Source organism: Diorhabda carinulata, chromosome 9 (genome assembly GCF_026250575.1).
Source record: "Diorhabda carinulata isolate Delta chromosome 9, icDioCari1.1, whole genome shotgun sequence".
Taxonomy (NCBI): Eukaryota; Metazoa; Arthropoda; class Insecta; order Coleoptera; family Chrysomelidae; genus Diorhabda; species Diorhabda carinulata.
Window position 1 is genome coordinate 22,643,966 of NC_079468.1, and position 20,500 is coordinate 22,664,465.

At 32.3% G+C, this 20,500-nt stretch overlaps 2 protein-coding genes across 5 annotated transcripts in view; one reads left to right on the forward strand and one right to left on the reverse strand.

The window, feature by feature from the left end:
- The window catches only part of LOC130898210 (regulating synaptic membrane exocytosis protein 2), a 68,844-nt gene extending 50,759 nt beyond the window's left edge, over positions 1-18,085 (reverse strand). For 2 of the 4 annotated variants that reach the window (XR_009059848.1, XM_057807314.1), the window contains exons 1-5: positions 17,726-18,072; positions 11,635-11,839; positions 10,498-10,835; positions 9,630-9,847; positions 5,621-5,862 (exon numbers count right to left, since the gene is read on the reverse strand). Coding sequence is in view for 3 of the 4 variants with exons in the window: in XM_057807314.1 (XP_057663297.1) it covers positions 5,621-5,862; positions 9,630-9,847; positions 10,498-10,835; positions 11,635-11,839; positions 17,726-17,838 (1,116 nt within the window). In the remaining variant the exon portion in view is untranslated. Of the gene's footprint in view, positions 1-5,620; positions 5,863-7,368; positions 7,449-9,629; positions 9,848-10,497; positions 10,836-11,634; positions 11,840-17,725 lie in introns of all 4 variants that reach the window. The other 2 variants (XM_057807315.1, XM_057807316.1) reach the window with 2 other exon arrangements.
- Positions 15,636-16,519, forward strand: LOC130898212 (tropomyosin-like). The gene is made up of 2 exons (XM_057807317.1): positions 15,636-15,769; positions 15,826-16,519. The coding sequence occupies exons 1-2, from the start codon at positions 15,703-15,705 to the stop codon at positions 16,446-16,448; spliced, it is 690 nt and encodes a 229-aa protein (XP_057663300.1). The 5' UTR covers positions 15,636-15,702; the 3' UTR covers positions 16,449-16,519.
- Positions 18,086-20,500: the final 2,415 nt, after the last annotated feature.

Sequence of the window (20,500 nt, forward strand, 5' to 3'; positions counted from 1 at the left end):
ATAATAGTTTAGAAAATAATCAAATAATGGTATAATTTTGGTAATCTGATAGCGAAAATCATTACAAAAAGATATAAGAGACGTCCCACTACGAACTAACCAGAAAGAATCAGTGAATCGTTTGAAAGTATAGATAAACAATAACATTACACAAAAAATTAATCCCTGACTTCTTAGATAATAATATGCGGCAACCGTGTGTTCAAGATCAACAATCAACAAGAAAAGAGACGGCAAAATCTTTCTCAGATGCTCAACAAATGATTTTAACTGACTTTTTAGTCGAAGAATGTCCAGAGAAGAAGCTATCTCATACTACATTTCTTTAGATTACCACCAGAATATAGAAGGGGCTTATTTCGAGTCTTTCAAAGAAAAATTGACAACAGTGTAATTGTGTTAGGAAGCAACATCCATCTAAATATTGTTCCAAATATAACAGGAGTTTCTACTTAAACAAGATTTATATTTGGTATTATACAAAGAAGCAGCTCAGAGGTTTTAGAAAGTATTGGTAGACACAATTTTAGAATTCTCCAGAAAATTGTCATAGCTATGAAGTTTTGTCCAGTATGATTTCACTGTTATAAAACATTACCTGTATTTTATCTATATTAAAACAACAAAAAACAAACAATGGTGTTAAAACTTGTTCTGACAAAGATTTTCTGGCTTTATGAATAACTTTTATTAAGTGCTATGTAACTACCTTCGTTTTCGATTTACAAATAAAACTTTGAAGCGACATATTCATTTAATTTTACTGAAATTATCTTCGCTTGTTATATCAAGTACAACTCTGTACAATTTTTAATGTTTGTGAGCTGATTATGGTTTGTGTTAACATTTTCGCTATTCGATAACCAACATTACAGCTTCTGGATGAAAATCAAAGAGAAATATTAATCTTATAATCCGTGTGGTGGGATTGAAAAGTGTCTTGACCCCAAAGTCAACAGTTTAATAAAAAATATAGACAATAACTCAATAGAATCAATATATATAATAAATTGAATTACTCTAAATTAAAATAATTATTTTTCTGGTATTTTTCTGGCTTATGAATACCATTCTGAAATAAGTCATACTTCCAAAAATGGAATCAAATTTGAGATAAAAATAAAAGCGGTAATTTGAATGGAATTTAATCAAATTTTATGTCACATTTCCAATAAAGTAGTTAACTGAATTTGTTGTTGAATTGTTGAAGGTTGTTTATCTAAAAATATTACATTAGATTGATTTCTATATAATGAAGTGGAGGTAAGTTGTATTCAAGGGATTTTATCCAGATATATAAATCGGAAACAACACTTGGAAACGATTATTCTTTATATTCAAACCTCCATTGATCAATTTCTGTGTAAAAAGTAATTCAAAATTGCTGCGTCCGCTATATTCAAGCAGCAATTGTTTCTCTGAACTGAACAGCCCTAAAAGTTAATTTGAAAATTGGAAAATATGTTAAAACGATGAGAATATTGATTTTGTTTATAAGAAATTGGCTAAGCTTAATGCCAGTAAAACGAAGGTGGAGAGGTCAGACGAAACCAAAATAGAGCCATTATTTACGACACGTTAAAACAGTCGAATATTCTGATCTCATTCAATATAACTAATTTTCTAGCAGTAAACTACATTATATTATTAATTTTGCAACGTTGTTTATTCGTGAGTGAGATCGCGATATCGTGAATATCTCAAATCCTTTTCGAAATTGGAATAATTGTATTTCGTGTCGGGAAAAAAATTTGACATTTTATCCCTGTTGACAGATAACAAAAGTTATCGACATCTGAAAGTTGCTCGTTCTGTATTCATTTACCGAAAGTTGCGTTTTGAGTGTTCCATGTAATGAAAGTGACAACAAAACACTTTCGGGTCGCTCTGGAGTGATTCTCGAGTGACTCTAGCCACTTCAATGTTGACAGTTAACAGTTGACAGTTTCATTTCGATGATTTTGAGATTGAAGACACAAATTGTAAGTAGAGATAAACATATTCCAACTGGATCCAATTCAATAAATATTAATATTTGTCCTGGAGGTACAATCAACATTACTTTTTGTAGATAATTGACGCTGTAAATATCATTAAGTACATTATATTGTTCAATAAATAAAATGTTTATAATTCATTATTATTTATTTTCTTTCCTCATAAAACTTTTAATTTCGAAAAATTTGCTTACGTTAGGTAACGAGAAATCTTACAAAAACCCAACAAAAAACAACGGATGGGCAATACACTTTTTGATACCCTACAGTGATGATTATCTCGGGGGGTGAAACTACGGGTCAAGTTTGACCAAATCTTCAGTAGTGGAGAATATTTCGATCGCATTGGTTGACTTATCATCTACATTTAAAACAAAAAGTAATCGAACAATAAAAATTGATAAATTGAAACCAAAAACTACCCACACTCAATAGTTTAGATCCGTGTAGGCCGTTGGACCGTTCAAGTGCTCTACTAGATTTCGGTGTTCAACAAAAAGCAAAATAACGAGATCAAAATATCAAAATGGGTTTTTGGCGTTGTCCAAGTTAACCTCCCAGGGCAGACGGCGGGCTCCGCGTGGACCCCGCTAAAAAATGTATTTGTTCGCATCTGAATCAAAGAACTTTTATGAAGAAGGTAAACTAAGAATTTGTGGGGCGCCACTCGACTCGAAAGCAGTTGACTCAAACAAGTAAGCCAAAAATCAGTCTCAAACGTTATTAACTGTCAACTGAGTATCAGAGGCATTTATTTTTTTCACAGCCACGTGTGTAGTACATTTCATATTAATTAGGGCTTTTTTTTATAAATCAATCTTTTTTCACGGAGCTGAAGGGTAAAGAAAGATTCCGTTTTCAATTCTATTCAATATGGATTTTAGTTTTTCATGTTTCTTAAAAAATATCTTAGTGATTTTCTTCTAAAACCTATCGTTCAAGTTTCTCAATTAAACTTTAATTAATATAATTGAAATTTGATATTGAAAATTATGTCTATGTAACATAAGAATTTCAGGAGGGGCTGGGTGGGGCATGGCTCAAAAGATTTTGGGAAACACTGACTTAGATGGCATGTTAAATCTGTGGATAAATTTTGACTGGTCTTGCTCATTTCTACTCGATGAAATATTGTCTTCTTCTAATAGAAAACGATTACATATAAATTAAAATTGAATTTTTATTATTTATTACATTACTATATTAAGGGTGAGCAGTTTTCAAAACGACACACTTCTTATATGTATTTTCCAAAAGTGCGTGAATTTCTATGAACTAAGATGCTGCATCTACTTTATCAAGAGCTGGCAAACGGATATTTTCATATGAAGCAATCAGTATACTCATTAAAAACGTTATTAACAAAATTTTAAGTGTAGTGAACATTTCCTTCTTTCAAGAGAAGATAGAATAAAATAGTTTCACGATGTCTTAACTGAAAGAACAAAATATGATGATGATTTTACCATAACTTGCTTCATCAATAACAAAAAACGAAAAAAAACATAGTTCAATCGATTATATTAATAGTTAACTTTTTCAATATTACCGGTTAGTGCTACTAACCACATATTTCTGATTTTTTATAATGAAATCTACGCCATCTAGCGACAAACGGTTAAATTATCATAAACTACGGTTGACAGATGATGACATGTTATTGGGATGAAGTTTATTTTGTGCTAACGGACTTTTTCTCGCGTGTTTTTATAAAAAAATCTGTGAAACGGCTTAATGAGCTTATTTCTTTAATGTTTTTATATAAATAGATTCTAATATAACTATTTTATATGTATTTATATAAAAATACTTGTAGTTTTTCGATATTTTCCAATATTTATAAAAAGTAGAGAACTACTGGGAATTAATGTGAACTAGGCTTTTAAGAAAGTAACGAAAGCCCCAAACACAACCGTGCTACAAAATTGATTTTGATTTTTTAATCAAAATTAAATGTCATAACCGATATGTTGTGTTTATTTCGTGATTTACTGTATAAATATGATCAGAACTAAGTATTAATAAAAAAAATATTAGAAAAAGAATCTTAATTATCGGAAAAAAGCGCTGCAAAATCAGCCGAGGTGTTTGCTTCCTTAATAACAATGCTCCAGGACGTGCTTAGCTTTCCATCTACGATGATGAAGGATTCATTATTTCAGAAATGATCTTTCATCAAAAGTACCAAAAAAGTGATGGTTGCAATATCTTGGGACTTCGAGAGTACCCTTTTTATTGATTTTAAGGAATCGAATTGTTGGAAAAAGGCGCTGCAAAATCAATCGCTTCATGACAATGCTCCAGGCCAGTTTTCCAAAATAATATTTTGACTTTGACATTTGACATTGACGCATATTATTTTTATAGTGGCATAGAAGCTGCACTCAAACGTTCTGAATATTTTTTTTATTCTTTCTATATTAGACTAAGATGAACCGCGCTACGTACCTAACTACAAACCTTGTTTTTCCCAGCAATAATTATGAGGATGAAGGATTATTATTTTATAAATAATATTCAAAAAAGATATTACCGATAACGAATTGTGAGATCAATTTTTTTTAAAAAATGGCTGTTTGTCATCAAAAATAATAGTCACTCAAACCAGATTTTGATCATTTCCGAGGTTTCAAATAAAATATATTGAATTAATAAATATCCTTCGCAACTCCGATTAGAAGTTTGAAAAACGGGCAAACTAATAGAAATATAGTGATTCATTTTGATATAGGAATACGAATCCTTATGGGTCCTAGTTGCTGAGATATAGGGTGTTCAAAATTTTAAATCAAAATCCAAAATTTGCCGTAAATAAAGAACGCCTTCAATTTTTTTTTCAAATTTGGTGACCTAAATAAATTGCGTTTTCAGGGTTAGTTGTCACTTTTATCCCTGTATTCTTCACGCCACTGGAGCAAATAATTTTTTTTTATTTTGTTTCAAATTGTTTCAAATTCCCTTTTATGCAGCTAAAATGAACGATGTTGTAGTGTTGTAGAAATTTGCCAATAAACAAAAATAGGGGGATAAAAGTGACAACCAACCCTGACAGCGCGCCACTGGTTAAATTTTTTCAAAGTTTTTTTATGTCAAAATATTATTTTATCACGAAGCATATTGGTCACAAAATTTGAAAAAAAAATTTAAAAGCGTTCTTGATTTATAGCAAATTTTTTATTTTGATTTAAAATTTTGAACACCCTATACCTCAGCAATTGATTAATTCAACACTCTGTATATTTTTCGTAGCATATTGTCTTTTTCATATTCAAATTAAGTTAATAAAAGATATTGATAACGTATGTTATTATTTTTCACATACTGAATTGCTTTTTTTTATTTTTTTTTTGCCAGCTCTTGATTATCCCACTTTCAAGTGATTTGTAAACCTGGTAACGTTACATTTGCTTAAACTAATGCCCATAATTTTTTCTCAATTAACTTTGTATCTTCTGGAGATACCAAAAAACATATTTTCAGTGCTTTTTTTAGTCTTGTTACATTCTAAATTTAATTATTATCAATTCGAATTAGCTCTTTGACTTATTTGAACAATTTCTTGATTGAAATGTCGATTTTATCAGTACGTTACCAGATTCCGAAAAACTATATTTCAAGAGCACCTTGGGCATGTCCCCCCTGGTCGAATCCTCGCTACTAGTGAATGTGGAAGATGTATCGATACCAGAATCCCTGTGAGAATCTTGTGAACCTTGTCGACTACTATCGTGATGATCAAAACGAACAGTTTTCTTTCTTCTTTCTGTGAAACATCTATTATCCGCAGTTACATCTTGTAGAGGTCTGTGTTGGTGTACTGGTGCAACTATATAATGGCTTAAGGGGGGCCAGTTGCCAATATTACCTAAACATTGTTTTAATGTGGGAGATAGCCAGAGTTTGGTATTAGTTCGTTCGCATTTGTTCACAATCATTTTTAGCTACTTTATCTCACCCTAACTTCCTAATTTCCTTAATAGATGGCGATACAAAAAACGGTGATTTATAATTTCACCAAAGACTGGGGTTAAATATTTATTAAATTCATTATTTTTATACTGATTTTTTGTGAAATAATTAGTCAAAAACAGCAATAGCTCAATGGTTAGAAAAACGGAGCTTACAATTCTATAATTGGTAAGAGACGTGAATAAAAAAGTCAATTTTTCAAACTCGATTTGAGATATGGCAACGCTGATATGAATATGTCAAATTTTCAAAGATGAACGTACTCAGAACGTATTGTCAAACGAGTGCTATTTGAGTTGTTTAAAGGAGATTAAATCACGGATGTTTTCGGGTGATGATGTAGATCAAACCTACAGATCACTTCGCTTCGACTTTTGGTGATGAAGCACCTTCTTGGGCCACCGAGTTTCGCTGGTTTTCCGAATTCAATCGTGGTCGCATTTAGCTACAAAATGAATTTCGTGAAGGTATTTGATTGTCAAAAAGATTTGTTCGCGTTTGGTCCCTCATAATTGGACAATTGCTCAAAAAACAGCTCGTGCTAAGAAATGATGAAAGATTCGATCATGGTGCTTCAAAAGAAGTCTATAAAATCGTGACGAATCGTGGATCTATGCAGATGGAGTTGGAACTAAACAACAATCTACTGTATAGGTCTTCCAAGACGAGCCAAATCCAGGCAAAAAAGTTGTTCGCGCAAGAAACACTTCGAAGTATATGGTCGACAGTTTCTTTGGAATAACTGTTCCATTGGAGCAACGCAGAATAGCTAATTCTTAGTGGTACGCCAGTATTTTTTTTTGCCAAAAGGGTTCAGGGAAACCAATCGCAGAAGACGAATCAATTCTAGCAGATCAAAAACTAATTGTGATCTCAACGTTTTCCAACACGTAAAGAAGTGGTTGATGTATTCGAATCGCATGTTTTGGAGGTACCTCAATCCGAAAGGAGAAAAGGCTTCGACAATTATTGATTCAAACGCGTGAGAAATATCCAATTATATATATTTGTTTCCGTCTTCAACGTGAAGATGTCGTTACTAATCAATATGAGTTGGTAAATGTATTTGCACGTGCGTTAAGAGATTTGAACCCAAAGAGTATGTATGAGATTATTTTAGTATGATAATAATTCAATGCAAAAGTGAATCTATGAATACCAAACTCTCGCTTTTTGTTTGTTTGAAATCGAAGGCAAAGAAACAATATTGAACATAGAAATAATTTAGTTATTCACATAACGTTTATCCATTCAAGAGAAGATAAAAACTGACAAATGCAAGAACGAGATGAAAAAAAGTGCGCAAGCTGCGTGTAGAGACACCTTCATGCTATTTAGAAAAAAAAAACGAAGTAACAACATTAAATAATGAGAATTTATGTGGCAGTTCCCTGGTCCTCACCGCTAAAAAATTTTTTATTCTCTCGTCTAGAATCGCCTGTCGATTCAAATTATCTGTTAATTTTGCCCTTTGTTGAATGCCTGTAAATTTCAAAATTGACTTCAACTGATAAAAATATTTGTTAACTAAAAATTGAAGGTCATTAAATGATTATATTAAAGCACGCAAAATGGTTCCTCGACCCTGTCAAGGAATTTTAAAACTTCAGCGAATAAATGGCGAAATTCGTTTGATGTTTATTTGCATATAATTTTTTTAGTAACCGGCGGTTTATTTACAGTATTTCTTCTTAATAATTTCTAGGAAAATCTATTTATTTCTTTCTTTTGTTACATTATATTCTAGAACTTTGTAGAATTTTATTCAGATATATAAATGATTCGTGTTAACGCAGTTTATTTAGTTTTAAATAAATAGTCATTGTGTTTATAAATTCACTGTACGAATAGAAAGAGTGTAAAAAAATACGAAAACGTCATTTCTTGACAGGTAAAATAGTTGAGGGTTATGAAATTTTCATTAAAAAATAATTATTCACAATCCTAATTAATAATTTCCTAATATCAAAAAAGTTAAAAATAGGGTATGACGTGGATACAATATGGAATATTAAGAAACCTTGTTCCATATTTACCATCGCAGTAGATAAACTGAGCTTCAACAAACAATATGAACAAAATCAAAGTCAAAGCGTTACTTCCAGGAATCAATAGAACCAGGAACTTGATGTAGTAGAGTCCTTTTTCCATCTGGTACACAGAAATTACTTTGGACTCAGTAGACATTTCATAAATAAGTATAAATCTTCATCGTTACGTATGATTCGAAAACTTGGACATTAAGAAGAGCTGATGATAGCCGTACAAAAGTTGCCTTAAATCTTTCCTACGTGAGAAAGAAACAAGACGTTTTTTCCATAATTATTTCCATGTTTTAACATAAAATACTTAGTCCACCATATACGTAGGCGAATGATGAAAAGTTCACTCTTACAAGTGAATCTTTGAGGTTAGGAAACAATTTCTTAAAGCCATATCTGTTGAATACGATTGGTGGTTAACTAATCCGAAGTACAATTCATTAATTTTAACCATGGCGATTCCAAAATTTGATAAAATGCGTTATCCTTATAGATAAGCAATTTTTTGTCTTGTAATACAGTCGCTATCATTTTTCTGGTCGATGAAACCGTCTTTCCACTTTTCGCAACAGGTTCGCCTTTTGCAATTCACTGTCTTGAGTGTTTATTTATTTCAGAATGTCGTGGTGGATCTTCAGTTGCGAATCGAAGCAAAATTCAACTCATCTTGTTTAAACCACTGCAATAAGGACTGGAAAATGTTCAACTTCAATTCAACCATTACTTCCTTGATTGTCACAGTTTTTAGATGTCTCGAGCGCTCATCATGCAAAATGTTCAGCTCCAATTCAACCATTACTTCCTTGATGATATCACTGATTGATTGTCACAGTTTTTGGATGCTCAATTTTTCCATTTTTATAAAAATCTTCACAACGACGATGAAACAAAATCTATGGTCCGAAATGGTTGAAATTTTAGTGAGATCTCCAAATTTGAGTGCTGACATCTTCAGGTTGAAGTCGTAAACATGTACAACAGTCAATTACGGCAACGTAGATAGATACCAGATACCAGAATAGGTGAAAAATTGACAGATTATTTCAAATAGAAATGAAATTTGAAGCTTTTCAGTCCCACAAATCTCGAAATATCAAGAGATATAAGCTTTGTTCGCTGGTCAAATTCCGAATCATTTTAGGAACGTTAAGGACCCTATTGGCGTGGAAAAAATGATTAAAATATGATCTTTATTCATATTGAGTAGTATCAAATTGGTTTGATGAAATATTTAAAATTATTCGATTGTTTCCGTGTTCCAAAAACGTGACTGACTAATTTCATTTTTAGTTTATTATACGATATACATGCAGGGTCGAATAAGTGGATTATTATCAATGGGAGGTACTTCAAATTGCAGTTATTAAATTATAATTTGAATATTTTCATAATGACCTTCAATTTTTCAAAAATATTTATAGGTTATAAACAATTATTTCGGATATATCGTTAATTATAAAATAAAATTTACTCACGTAATCGATATACGGATAAATATTTTCACTAAGATTCTACAAAGGGAGAAAACAAAACCATTTCTCTCTAAAATTATGGGAGCAACAACCTCAATTATTTAAATCTAATCTAAACTAAACTTAAATCAAAATATTATATCTCTCACCCTTTTCGCTGTCGCGTTCATCGCTTCCGTACTCAGGAGTCGATTTCAAATCTTCTTCTGAACTAGAATAAGTATGAAGTTGTACTTGGGGTGGGGGGAGTTGTTGATGTTTTTTCGATGAACCGCTTCTCTTATGTTTCTTGGTACCGCTCGCTATAGATTGAACCCTCTGTTGAGAATGGTCCATTTGAACGGGTTCTGATTCAGGCTCTGGATACCTGCAAAAAATTGATTATCTAGGTACACCAGTTGCAATATCAACAACAACTGTCAAACTTTATTACGTCAATGTCGAATTTGACATATTCACATCAGTGTTGCCAAATGTCAAAATTTAAGTAGCAAATCTCGTTTAAGCCGCAACGATTCCGTTATCAGTTATCGTGCGATTATTCATTTGTTTGAATCTGATACGTTTCAGATAAATTTTGATGAAGTATAAACGGCACGTGTTACAAACAACAAATTTACGTACACGCAGACTTTAAACGAATACAAAATTAAGATTTGTTAAAAGGTAGATTAAGATTTCTTATAACACGTTTAGAAACGATAAAATTATTTATTATCGCTGTGTATGTTTCATGTCAAACGACATTTAAATTATAACCTCACAATTTATGGAAAAATATTTACATTGTTGTCAGATATTTCGTTTTTATGAAACTTCGGTTGCCGAAGAAATTTGAGATGTGTACTAGAGTAATGAATAAATATTCCAATGAAATTATTATGCACGTGAGATCTGCCATCACGTGTCTCAATCTTAGATTCATTTTTTGACAAAATAACCTCACTTTCGAATGTTTATACTAATTCCGCAGTTTCGCAACGAAGTTCCATATTTTATTTATGAAAAATAACATACCTCCTTGGTACCAGATGCGGATGTGTCCTCATCAGTCCTTCCAGCTCTCCTTTATAAAACCTAGGGTCCTCTTCGTTATATTGTTGGTACCTTTCGCAAGACGGCGCCCTGGGCTCTTGTTCTGAATATTGTCTCCTCAATACGCTACCCGATCTTTGAAGAGGTTGATTTTCTTTTTCTGCCGCAGAGTGCGCTCTTTCTAATTTGGGCCTTTTATCAGACGGCGCTTGTTGTAATTGCGGTAAGTCCGTTTCGGCGTTTGGACCTCCAAACATCCACTGCCCCGTTTTACTCAACAGCTCCTGCTTTTTTCGACACAGGATACAAATCCAAACCACCTGCAATTTAATAATAACGGATTATAAAGACTATTTTTCAATTAGTTCCATCACGAAACGCATTTTTTGCCAATGTAATCTCCCTCAACAATCAGAAGGATTTGTCCTTTGCTCCGAAATAGACAGTTTCGGTGATTGCTTCCTCATTTGAGCTGAATATCTTTTAACAATTTTACATTATTAATATTTATGTTTTGATTGTGACTGGTAGCTGATTTTTCGGTCCGCGCATATTTCAAATAAGCTTTGTGTTCTTTAAACCGGATAATGACGGATCTCTTAGTCTGCCCAATGTACTACTACACTTGAGATAATTTCATATAAACAATTCTTTAGCAAATTTGGTATTTCGTCCTTAGGATTACTCAACAATTATTTTAATGTATTTTTTGATTTATAAAACCAATTTGAAACCCACTCTGTTAAATTTTCTTACCAATCTTTTTGTGTAAAGAGAATTGAAAGTTATCAAAGCAAATTTTATTCTCATATAGAGAGTTGAAGTCCGTACGGATTCTGTACGATCTTTTTTATTTTGTTACAAGGGTATACAAGGGGTTAATAATTTTCTGTTCCCAACATTCTATTACATATCTTCACTTTCTCGAAGCCGATTAACAAACCATTCAGTCTTTTGCTTATATTTTACTATTAACTATTTAAAAAAGTATTTTCGCTCTCTAAAAATAGCCTTGTCTGATTATATATTTTGTATTTATATTTTAAAAAGTTTCACTCGAGATAAATCACATATCAGTTATTTTCCATCTATATGAAAAACGTTAAAAGTTTTCCTCACCTTATTTGATCTAAGCGTAACTTTTCCACCGCATCTAGCGCAACATCTGATAGAACAATAGTTACAAATGTGTCCCACCCCGTCAGCAAACTTAGTTTTGAGACATATGTGGCATGTGGCCTCTAGTTCGACCCCCGCCTTTTTATGTTCTTCGTTACGGGCGCGAATTGTCTCTTCCAAGATATGGACCTCGTCCGCTTTTCTTCTGTAACGAAAATAAATTGTTAATCATCGATAATCGAGCTTCGAGGTCATCAAAAGTCAGTGGAACCGCCAGTTTTGATACAGGTCTATTCTCAAAACATTAAATAACCTAACCAGAGTTCAAAAAAGTTTTATTTTTGCGTAAACATTGGAAAATATCATTATATAAACTTAGTGGACTGAAAAACTCGTAGGTCGGCATAGAAAAGATCATATTTCACATAGAATTTGATTTTATTATTATCCTAGTTACTTTCGAAGACAATTTGTCTTTAGCACCAGAAAAAGCTCCATCTTCAGCAATAACCGGCGCATAATTTCTGTCCAGTAAGCATACTCTGACGTCTGAGAACAAAAAAAAAAGTCTCTAGGTATTAAATCTCGAGAATACGGTGGATGCAGAAGTCAAATTCATGCAATTTCTCCAACTGTTGATTGAAGACTGGGTGCATTGTCTTGACGACCTTCCTCTTTTTCGAATAACGCTGTTTTTCCGCGATTTTGTTCCTCAAACGCCTCAATAACTCCACGTAATAGTCGCTGCTTAAGATTTCAGGATCTGAAGTTTCAATCATTAGTTTCCTCAGTTGGTTGGAGTGTCCATTGATCGAACTTTTCAGCTCACACATAAATGATTTTTTTGGATAAACGACTGCTAGTGATGAGACTCATTGTCCAAAATACTTTTCATGTCGACGATAGTGAACAATCTTCCTGCATTATTGTAACCACATTCTTGTTTCTTGTAAACGAGATGAGTAGTTTTTCAATACGATTTTCATGAATATGTATTGTCACGAATTATTTTCCAGTGGTTGAATTTGAATTTTAAATATCTTCTACAGTAAACTACGTTCAAGAATGAATAATTAAAAGGTGCCGCAAAAAGTTGAAATATAAATTAAACTAATAAATAATCTAATATAACTTTTGTCGTATAAAGGTGTTACTCCACAATTATCAGACTAATTACAGTATTAGTAGCATTTTAATAACTATTACTTCACTTTATATATCGCTTTAAAACTTCTAATTACTCGCCACGTATATGTACTACAACAACACGTAAGAATTCTACCTGAAAATGGACACAACAAATGATAAAACTGCTGAAGCGGTCACCCAATTGCTACAAGGCCAAAATCAGCGAGAAGTGACCAGTGCGCTGAACATTAGTCAATCAAAGAAGACGTGGTTCCGGAAGAAAAAAGTACATCGCTGAGAATACACGCACTCACTCCTGTTCAATCCAACAAGAGCTCAGAGAAACGCGAGGAGTGGTTGTAAGTGATTTGGACAGTGAGAAGAAGACTTAAGGCAGCTAATCTTAAGCAAAAAGTCCAGCTACTAGCCCCAAATTACCTCAAGCCACCTACCGATTTGCCAGAGAACACGTTATGATAGATTAATTTGGACTAAATTATTTTTTTTACGAATTTAAGCTTGTATCTTATTTACTTTTAATTATAAAAACTTTCCATTGTTTAGTCAGTATAGAGCACTCATCATAAAGCTGAAACTAATGGATTTGAGATGGTGAAATAAAAAAAAAATGGAAGCTTTAGATTTTTTGCTAGAAACCTTCTAGGTCCAGTTGAAATTAACTTATTATTCCAAAAAAATCTAGAATAATAGTTTCCCAATAGATGGAACCATCTAACATATCTTTTATTGTTTTTATTACACTAAGATATGATCGTCAGATGGCGTGCGGCTATGTACCCGTTATACTAATCTACAAAAATGTCAATCAACTTGCGACGTTTTTGAAAAAGCTTAGAGTCCAGTTAAAAAAAAGTCTATTAATACGAAGATGGTCGGATAAGTACTACAGAAGAAAAACGAAAATTTATATAGTCTTTTTTTTTATTTTTATTCGATAAGTTTTATGAACAAAATTTTTCTACATTTCAATTTTTTTGTTTATGTAAGTAACACGATATTCGACAGTACGCAGTTCAATTAGAAGTGTTTTAATACAATAATACAAGTATTTTCGATAAATAATTAAAATTTATGATAATTTTTTTCAGAATATCTCTTTATGGCGAACGGGGCATGTACAACGATCTAAAAATATTTTGTAAACCGTATCCAAATATCCTAAATTAGATGCCTTACTTAAAAGAATATCTGACGGATTTGAGCCTAAAAAAGCTAAAACGTTTTCTACAAATGAAATAAGGCAATTTATCGGAGAAGCCCTAGATTTTAAGTATTTATATTCGAAAATAAATAAATCTTAGTTGTTGATGAATTGTAAATGTAGGTATAGAAAATAAACGAAAATAGTTATTTGTATGCCAATGACTGAAAGTGCTACTTCGTTGGACGAGTCTCGAAAAGTCTGAAGTCCAACAAAGTAATATTACAGACGCGGCGTACACAACATTTTTTAGACGACGCATAAGATCCAAAACTTTTTCAATTACACTGAAGTTAAAGTTTTTCATTTTTTTGATTCTAGATTTTTCTTAAAAATAAGCAAGCAGTACGTTTTCCGTTGGGTTTTTCGCCTTTTCTGGTGACTTCATAAAGAGCTCGTACTTTTTTTCGTATCTTGTACGAGATTTATCCGGCAACAAATTAAGAACGGCCGCATTACTTTCTTCAGTGAAAGTGAAACTGTCAACTGTCAACATTGAAGTTGTCTACTGCAGAACGTTCCGAAAGTGTTTTGCAGTACGAAACTGTCACTTTCATGGAACGCAACTTTCGGTATGTAAATGAATACAGAACGAATAACTTTCAGATGGCGTCGTCTAAAAAAAATCATTTTTGTATGAACTTGTTGAAGGCATGAGCTGTACAAGTTAAAGCTAGGCAATGTGAGTGATTTAGAAACAACCCTTTTAGTAACAATTGAAGATACAAATTACGAAAAAATATTACGAAATTTTCAAAAAGTACATGAATCTTCGTCCAAAAAATTGTATCACTTTTATTATTTTCGTAAATTTTGTGAACAGAAAATGCACAAAACAATAAATAAATAATTTTGAAAATATAGGAACAGAAATTGCTGCTTGCTTTCATCTTCTAAATCCGAATTCATACATCGGAGACTACTTCTGCCACAATCATTTCACTTAAGCATTACGAATCGTTCCAAAATAAAACGTAGCCAATCAAATTTTGAATTCGATTGATTACAGCCAGACTAATAATGCTAAAGACACAACCCCATCAACATCAACAATATCTTTCACCGATACTCTTACAAATTTGGCCACAGTGCCGCCATTAACATCTAATAACTGTATAATTCTTCTTCTTTTTCTCATTTTTCCTGTGGTCCTCTCTTGGACGTCGGAAATGTATTTTTTATCCATTTACCCACTTCCTTCATCTTCTTATCTCTTTTGCCAATACCATAATTTGATTAATAGACAGAAAATAAAACAATGCTCATAATAAATATTTTTCTCATTCAATTCCTCGTTTTCTGCGTTGTTTACAGATAAGTACAATGAAAAGTATCGTTTTCCATTATTGACTGTCGTCAATAATCGATTAATATATTTCATCCGACTCGTTTTCGTAAAATAATCGATTATTTTCGATTGCTCGAATTGTATTCCTTACGATTATACAATGAATATTCGTTCTTCAAAAGTACCATAGACTGTTTTCACATTTCCAGCGTATTTAGAAGCGTTCGAAATCCAATTATTTCGCTTATTCGAGATTCATTCCGATTCTAAGACTTTTTCGATATTTTTGGAATTATCATCAATTCTTAATTTCTATTGGCTAATATCATGAACTAATAAATCTACAAAATGCTGTCCTAGAGACAAACAGTCACTCCGCTGTCATAAATAACACAGATTCAATTTTCAAAATAATTATTGAAATGCTAAAATGATGTTGTTCGTAATGACGAAAAAATTTGTATATATGATTATTATCTGTTCAACAGCAATTTATTGTAAGGTTTGAAAACATTTTCGATTTATTATAATTAACGATTTACGTCTCTTGTAGGCACAGAATGTCCTGGTCATGGTAAATCAGAAACGAAAGATTTCGGAACGCAAGCTTCAAACATCGCCGTAAAGGCGGCTCAAGAAGCGAAAGCAGCTGAAGATGCACAGCAGCAAGCGGGTTTCCAAGCAGCAAAACAAGTCAAACAACAACTGGCGGAGAAAGCATCGGAAGCAGCAAAAGCGGCCGAAGCTGCCCTTTCAGGCAAAGAGGTATTAGTCGAAGAAATACAAGAAGAAGTGAAAGAAGCCGAAATAGTTATTAACGAAGAAACTGCTAGCTTGCAACAACTTCAACAAACCCACCAAACGGCCAGTAAAGCCGCGCAACAATCTCAAGCTGAGTTAAAGCTCCTCCAAACGACTTTTCAGCTCGCTCAAGGGAACGCTGCCAATTCTCAACAAACTTTAGAAGGTCTCAATACACAAATCAGTGAAAAAGAACAACTATTGGAAGCTGCTAAATTGAAGTTAGATCAACTTAATAAGCAAAGTCAATCCGCGAAAACCGATCTGGCTAAAACTAAAGAAGCAGCTAAAAAAGCGGAAACTGCTGCCGCGGAAGCTAAACAAAACGCGTCAAGAAATAAAAGAAAAGTTAAAAGAAATGCCTCGAATCCATAAATTGACGTTTTTTTTTTGTGATTTTATATATTTTTATATGTTTTTCATAAATATATTTAAATTGAAAACTGTTTTAACGACAAATTAACAAAAAAAATGAGAAGAAACACTAGGAGAAAACAATTTATAGTCGTCCTAGTATTAATTAGCAATTAATATCTTTTTCTGTACCATTTTGTTTAGGGCAGGTACAAAGGATTACATAGATAGTATATCCTAGTTTAGATTCCTTGTCAAATCAAAAACTAATTTGGAATTTGGAACCTTATTTGACATTTGACAGGTGACGGATGACAGAACTGATAACGAAAACGAAGTAGACATAAAAACAAAGAACGCGAAAGAAACAACGATATTGATTGAAACAAAGTAAGAAAAAGAAAAGAAATCCAAAAGATATTAAGAAAGGAACGAGGAAAGACAAACGAAAGTAGCATTATGTAAAGATAAACATTAGTGAAGCAAGAGGAAAAAGAAGGAAAATGAACCCAAAGCGAAAACAGGATAAGGACTAAGGCAGAAAGGAGAAATGACATTAAACATACGAAAAGCACAGATTCCAGTAAGAGGCCTGAGAAAAAACGAAGGAAACACAAATAGAAAAAGACAAGAAGAAGATGGATAAATTATAACGAAGAAAAAAAAAAGAAATCGTGGAAAGATTGAGACGAGATTTTAAACTATCGTGATAACATTTTAGTGTGAACATTGCACCGTCAAATTATTATTTATTCAGAAAATGGTGTACGACAATTTCAAAGAATGGTTTTACCAAAGTTTCATAGAGCTTGCTGAACGTTGTATTAAAACTATTGAGGTTTTCTTTTCGTTGCAAATCGACATTCATAAGACACTCGAATATTTGAAATACGGCTCTGAATTTTTTGTTATATATTTAAAATTGAATCTGATATAGTTTATTATTTATTCTAATTGAAAATATTCGTGAAAATATTGAATGATTACGACTATAAGAATATGGAAAACTTGAAATTTAATTGAAATATATCTAAGATATCAGTAACGTCTTCGACAATATCCAGCAGCCTTTGCGCAATATCTTTAATATTTGTCATAAATCTATTCAATAACATTCATTCAAATTAATGTATGATGATAATTATTGCGAAATAAATTTATATATCTCCAGGTAGCGATAATAATCTAATGCGGATATATATCGACACGCAAAAAGACAATAAAATCATCTAACGATGTTTTGTTCGTTAATATAAAGTTCCATATACATATTTCAAACAAGATACCGGGATATTTACCTCAGAATTTCTTGTTCCCTTTCCTCTTCCTGTTTTTGCCTCATCATAACCGATTCGATGATGGCCCGTTCTTCCGGAGTAAGATGAGACAGGTCGGGCCCCGTATTCTCCATGCTGGTCTCTTTCAGACATCACCCATCACCGAGAAACTACCCCTTGGCTAGCGCCCTAACAACTTGTACCACAAAACACACCGTCATTTCACGCAGTCCGAACCCCAAAAACGGTATTTCGGGGACGATATCCGCAATTTCCCTCCACGGAAAGCAAAAATGTTTTAGTTGTTATTAGGATTTCGAGCCCGAGTACCGCGGCTGCTATTACCCATTCATACACTTTTCATAAATAATGGGAAGAAACGGGAGAAAACCAATAGGAGAAGAGGACGAAGTTACGTCACCAGGCGGGATTATTGATTGACGCGCTGGAAACATGCGCGGGGAAGGTTCTGATTGCGCTGTTATTTGGAGACGGGTTGTAGTGATGGAGATCGTTTGAGGGGCAAAGGGTCGGCGGCTGGAGTCGGCGATCTTCCTAAGGAGGGAATATTTGAACGAAATTTTTGTTTTAAATCTATCCAAACAATAAACTCCGCCGGCAAATAATCAAAACGTACCCAGCCATTTCCAAAACTATAGAGGGTATTAATATTTGATGTCGTATTCTATTATATGAAAAAAATTGTCGCAATATCTCAAATTCAAATTCATCCCACGCAATAATTGATAATAAGATAACTCGCTATCGGTTTACTAAATCTAGATATTTCTCCGATAAAATCTCATACGATCCTATCAAATATCTACTTTATACCATCTGGAATGATTCAGAAGTACATTAAATCTTTATAATTCCATCAGACACTCATAACAAAACTTTGAAATTGACATCTCTTTGCGACGGGTTCTGGTAAGGTAGACGTAGGGAAAATTAAGAAGATTTCTCCATAAAACGCTGACAAAATTACTGTGTTATTATTATGTTCGTCGATAATGCTAACAGTAGAAAGTAAACAAGAATAAGTATTCTTAATTTTTTATTTTCATTAACAAAAAAACGATTTTTCAATCTTTATAACAACACAAACGCATTTAAAACAAAAATTACGTGTATAAATCCAAAAACTACAAAGATTTCAAAACAAATCCAAACATTTTTTGTTTAATTTAAGGGAAATTTTTTATTTGTAAGTAATCTTATTACGAAAAGTCTGGACAAACAAACTTTTATTTTATCATTTTTGGAAATATCTGCACATTCTTCGAGACGTAGATGAACGAAACTGAAATTGTGCACAACCTCTTTTTGTTTATCTTCATTATACAGTTTGCAGTACCAAAAGTTTTCTTTCTTCCCTGTTTATTTGGTCTTTACTTCTTTTCAGTTCCTCTATTTCGTTGCTTTTTTATTTTTTCATTGTTGAAAACATCTCTTTTAACCACCAATTTTTTTCTTTGCTACATTGTTGTCTTGTTGTTTTGTAAAATCTTCGTTACTTTGTTTGCTTTCCGACCGTGCCACTTGTTCTAAGATTCCTTAATGAACTTCATCTTCTTTCCGATTTATTTCTTCTTCTTCATACAAAGAAATGTCAGCTAATTAATGTCCACATATTTTCAAATTTTCATTTTCAAAACCTTGATTTTTTGCTCGGTAGTGTATATAATTCAATATCGTTTTATTTATTGTATTGTTTATTGTAGTTATTAAATTTTTGTTACATTTTTTTCCTCTTTCTCTAGATGAAAATAATTTAATTCAATTTCTAATATTCTTTCAACATTTTTCACTCGTTTGGTAACGAACGGAAAAAGGTTTTATGCATTTTTAATATGGTTCAAAAGATGCCTACTTAATTAAGTGTTAACAATTCGGTTTAATACGCATTTATGCCCACATAAAAAAAATCTCTAATAATATATATATTCAGAATAGAGTTATAAGAGCATAAAAATTGCAATTGACCTAAAAAAAATGATAAAAACACGTAAACAACTATATTATTCATAATAAACTATCAAAGAAGTAAATATCTTTCGCCTTTATGTACTTGAGCTTTTGTAAATAACAAAAATAATAATAAATCTAATATTATTGTATGTAACGGCTTATTTAACTCGATTTTCCTCCACGACAAAACAAAAAAAAAACGCTAATTTGTGCGTAAATCTACGCAATAATTTTCTGTACGCCTATGGTTTCCTGTACCACCTCTAACTGAATTAACTTCCTGTACTTCTCTGAGCAATCGAAGAGTACACCGACTGTCAGAGAACCGTTCATATCTCACTCAAAATCTAAACAGTACAGACCTCTATTCAACGAAAAATTCATAAAAATTCACAAAATAAAATGTGAAATTCTTAAAGTTCAAACAAACATAAGAATTAAATATTTGTAATGTAAACCATCGATCTATCGTTTAAGAAATGGAATAATGAAGCCGATATCTATGAACTGCCACTTCACCTGTGGAGCGGTAAGTAATAAGAATACATAAACCGAACACACAAAATTTGTTTTATTATGAGCGTTGTTTGACAAAATTATTTTTTATTATTAATGCTTATATGATTGGGTATTCGACGATTCTAAGATCAAGAAAACGATAACGGAAACAGTATATTTATCAAACTATTGTTAATTATACTTTTATCATATATTTTATTCGACCTGTAGAAAAAATGATTTAATTTTATAATGCATTTTCATTTAAAATCTGAGCTTTGGTTGACGTTGAAATAACTAATAATCATTCCAAGCAAGAGATGGCGC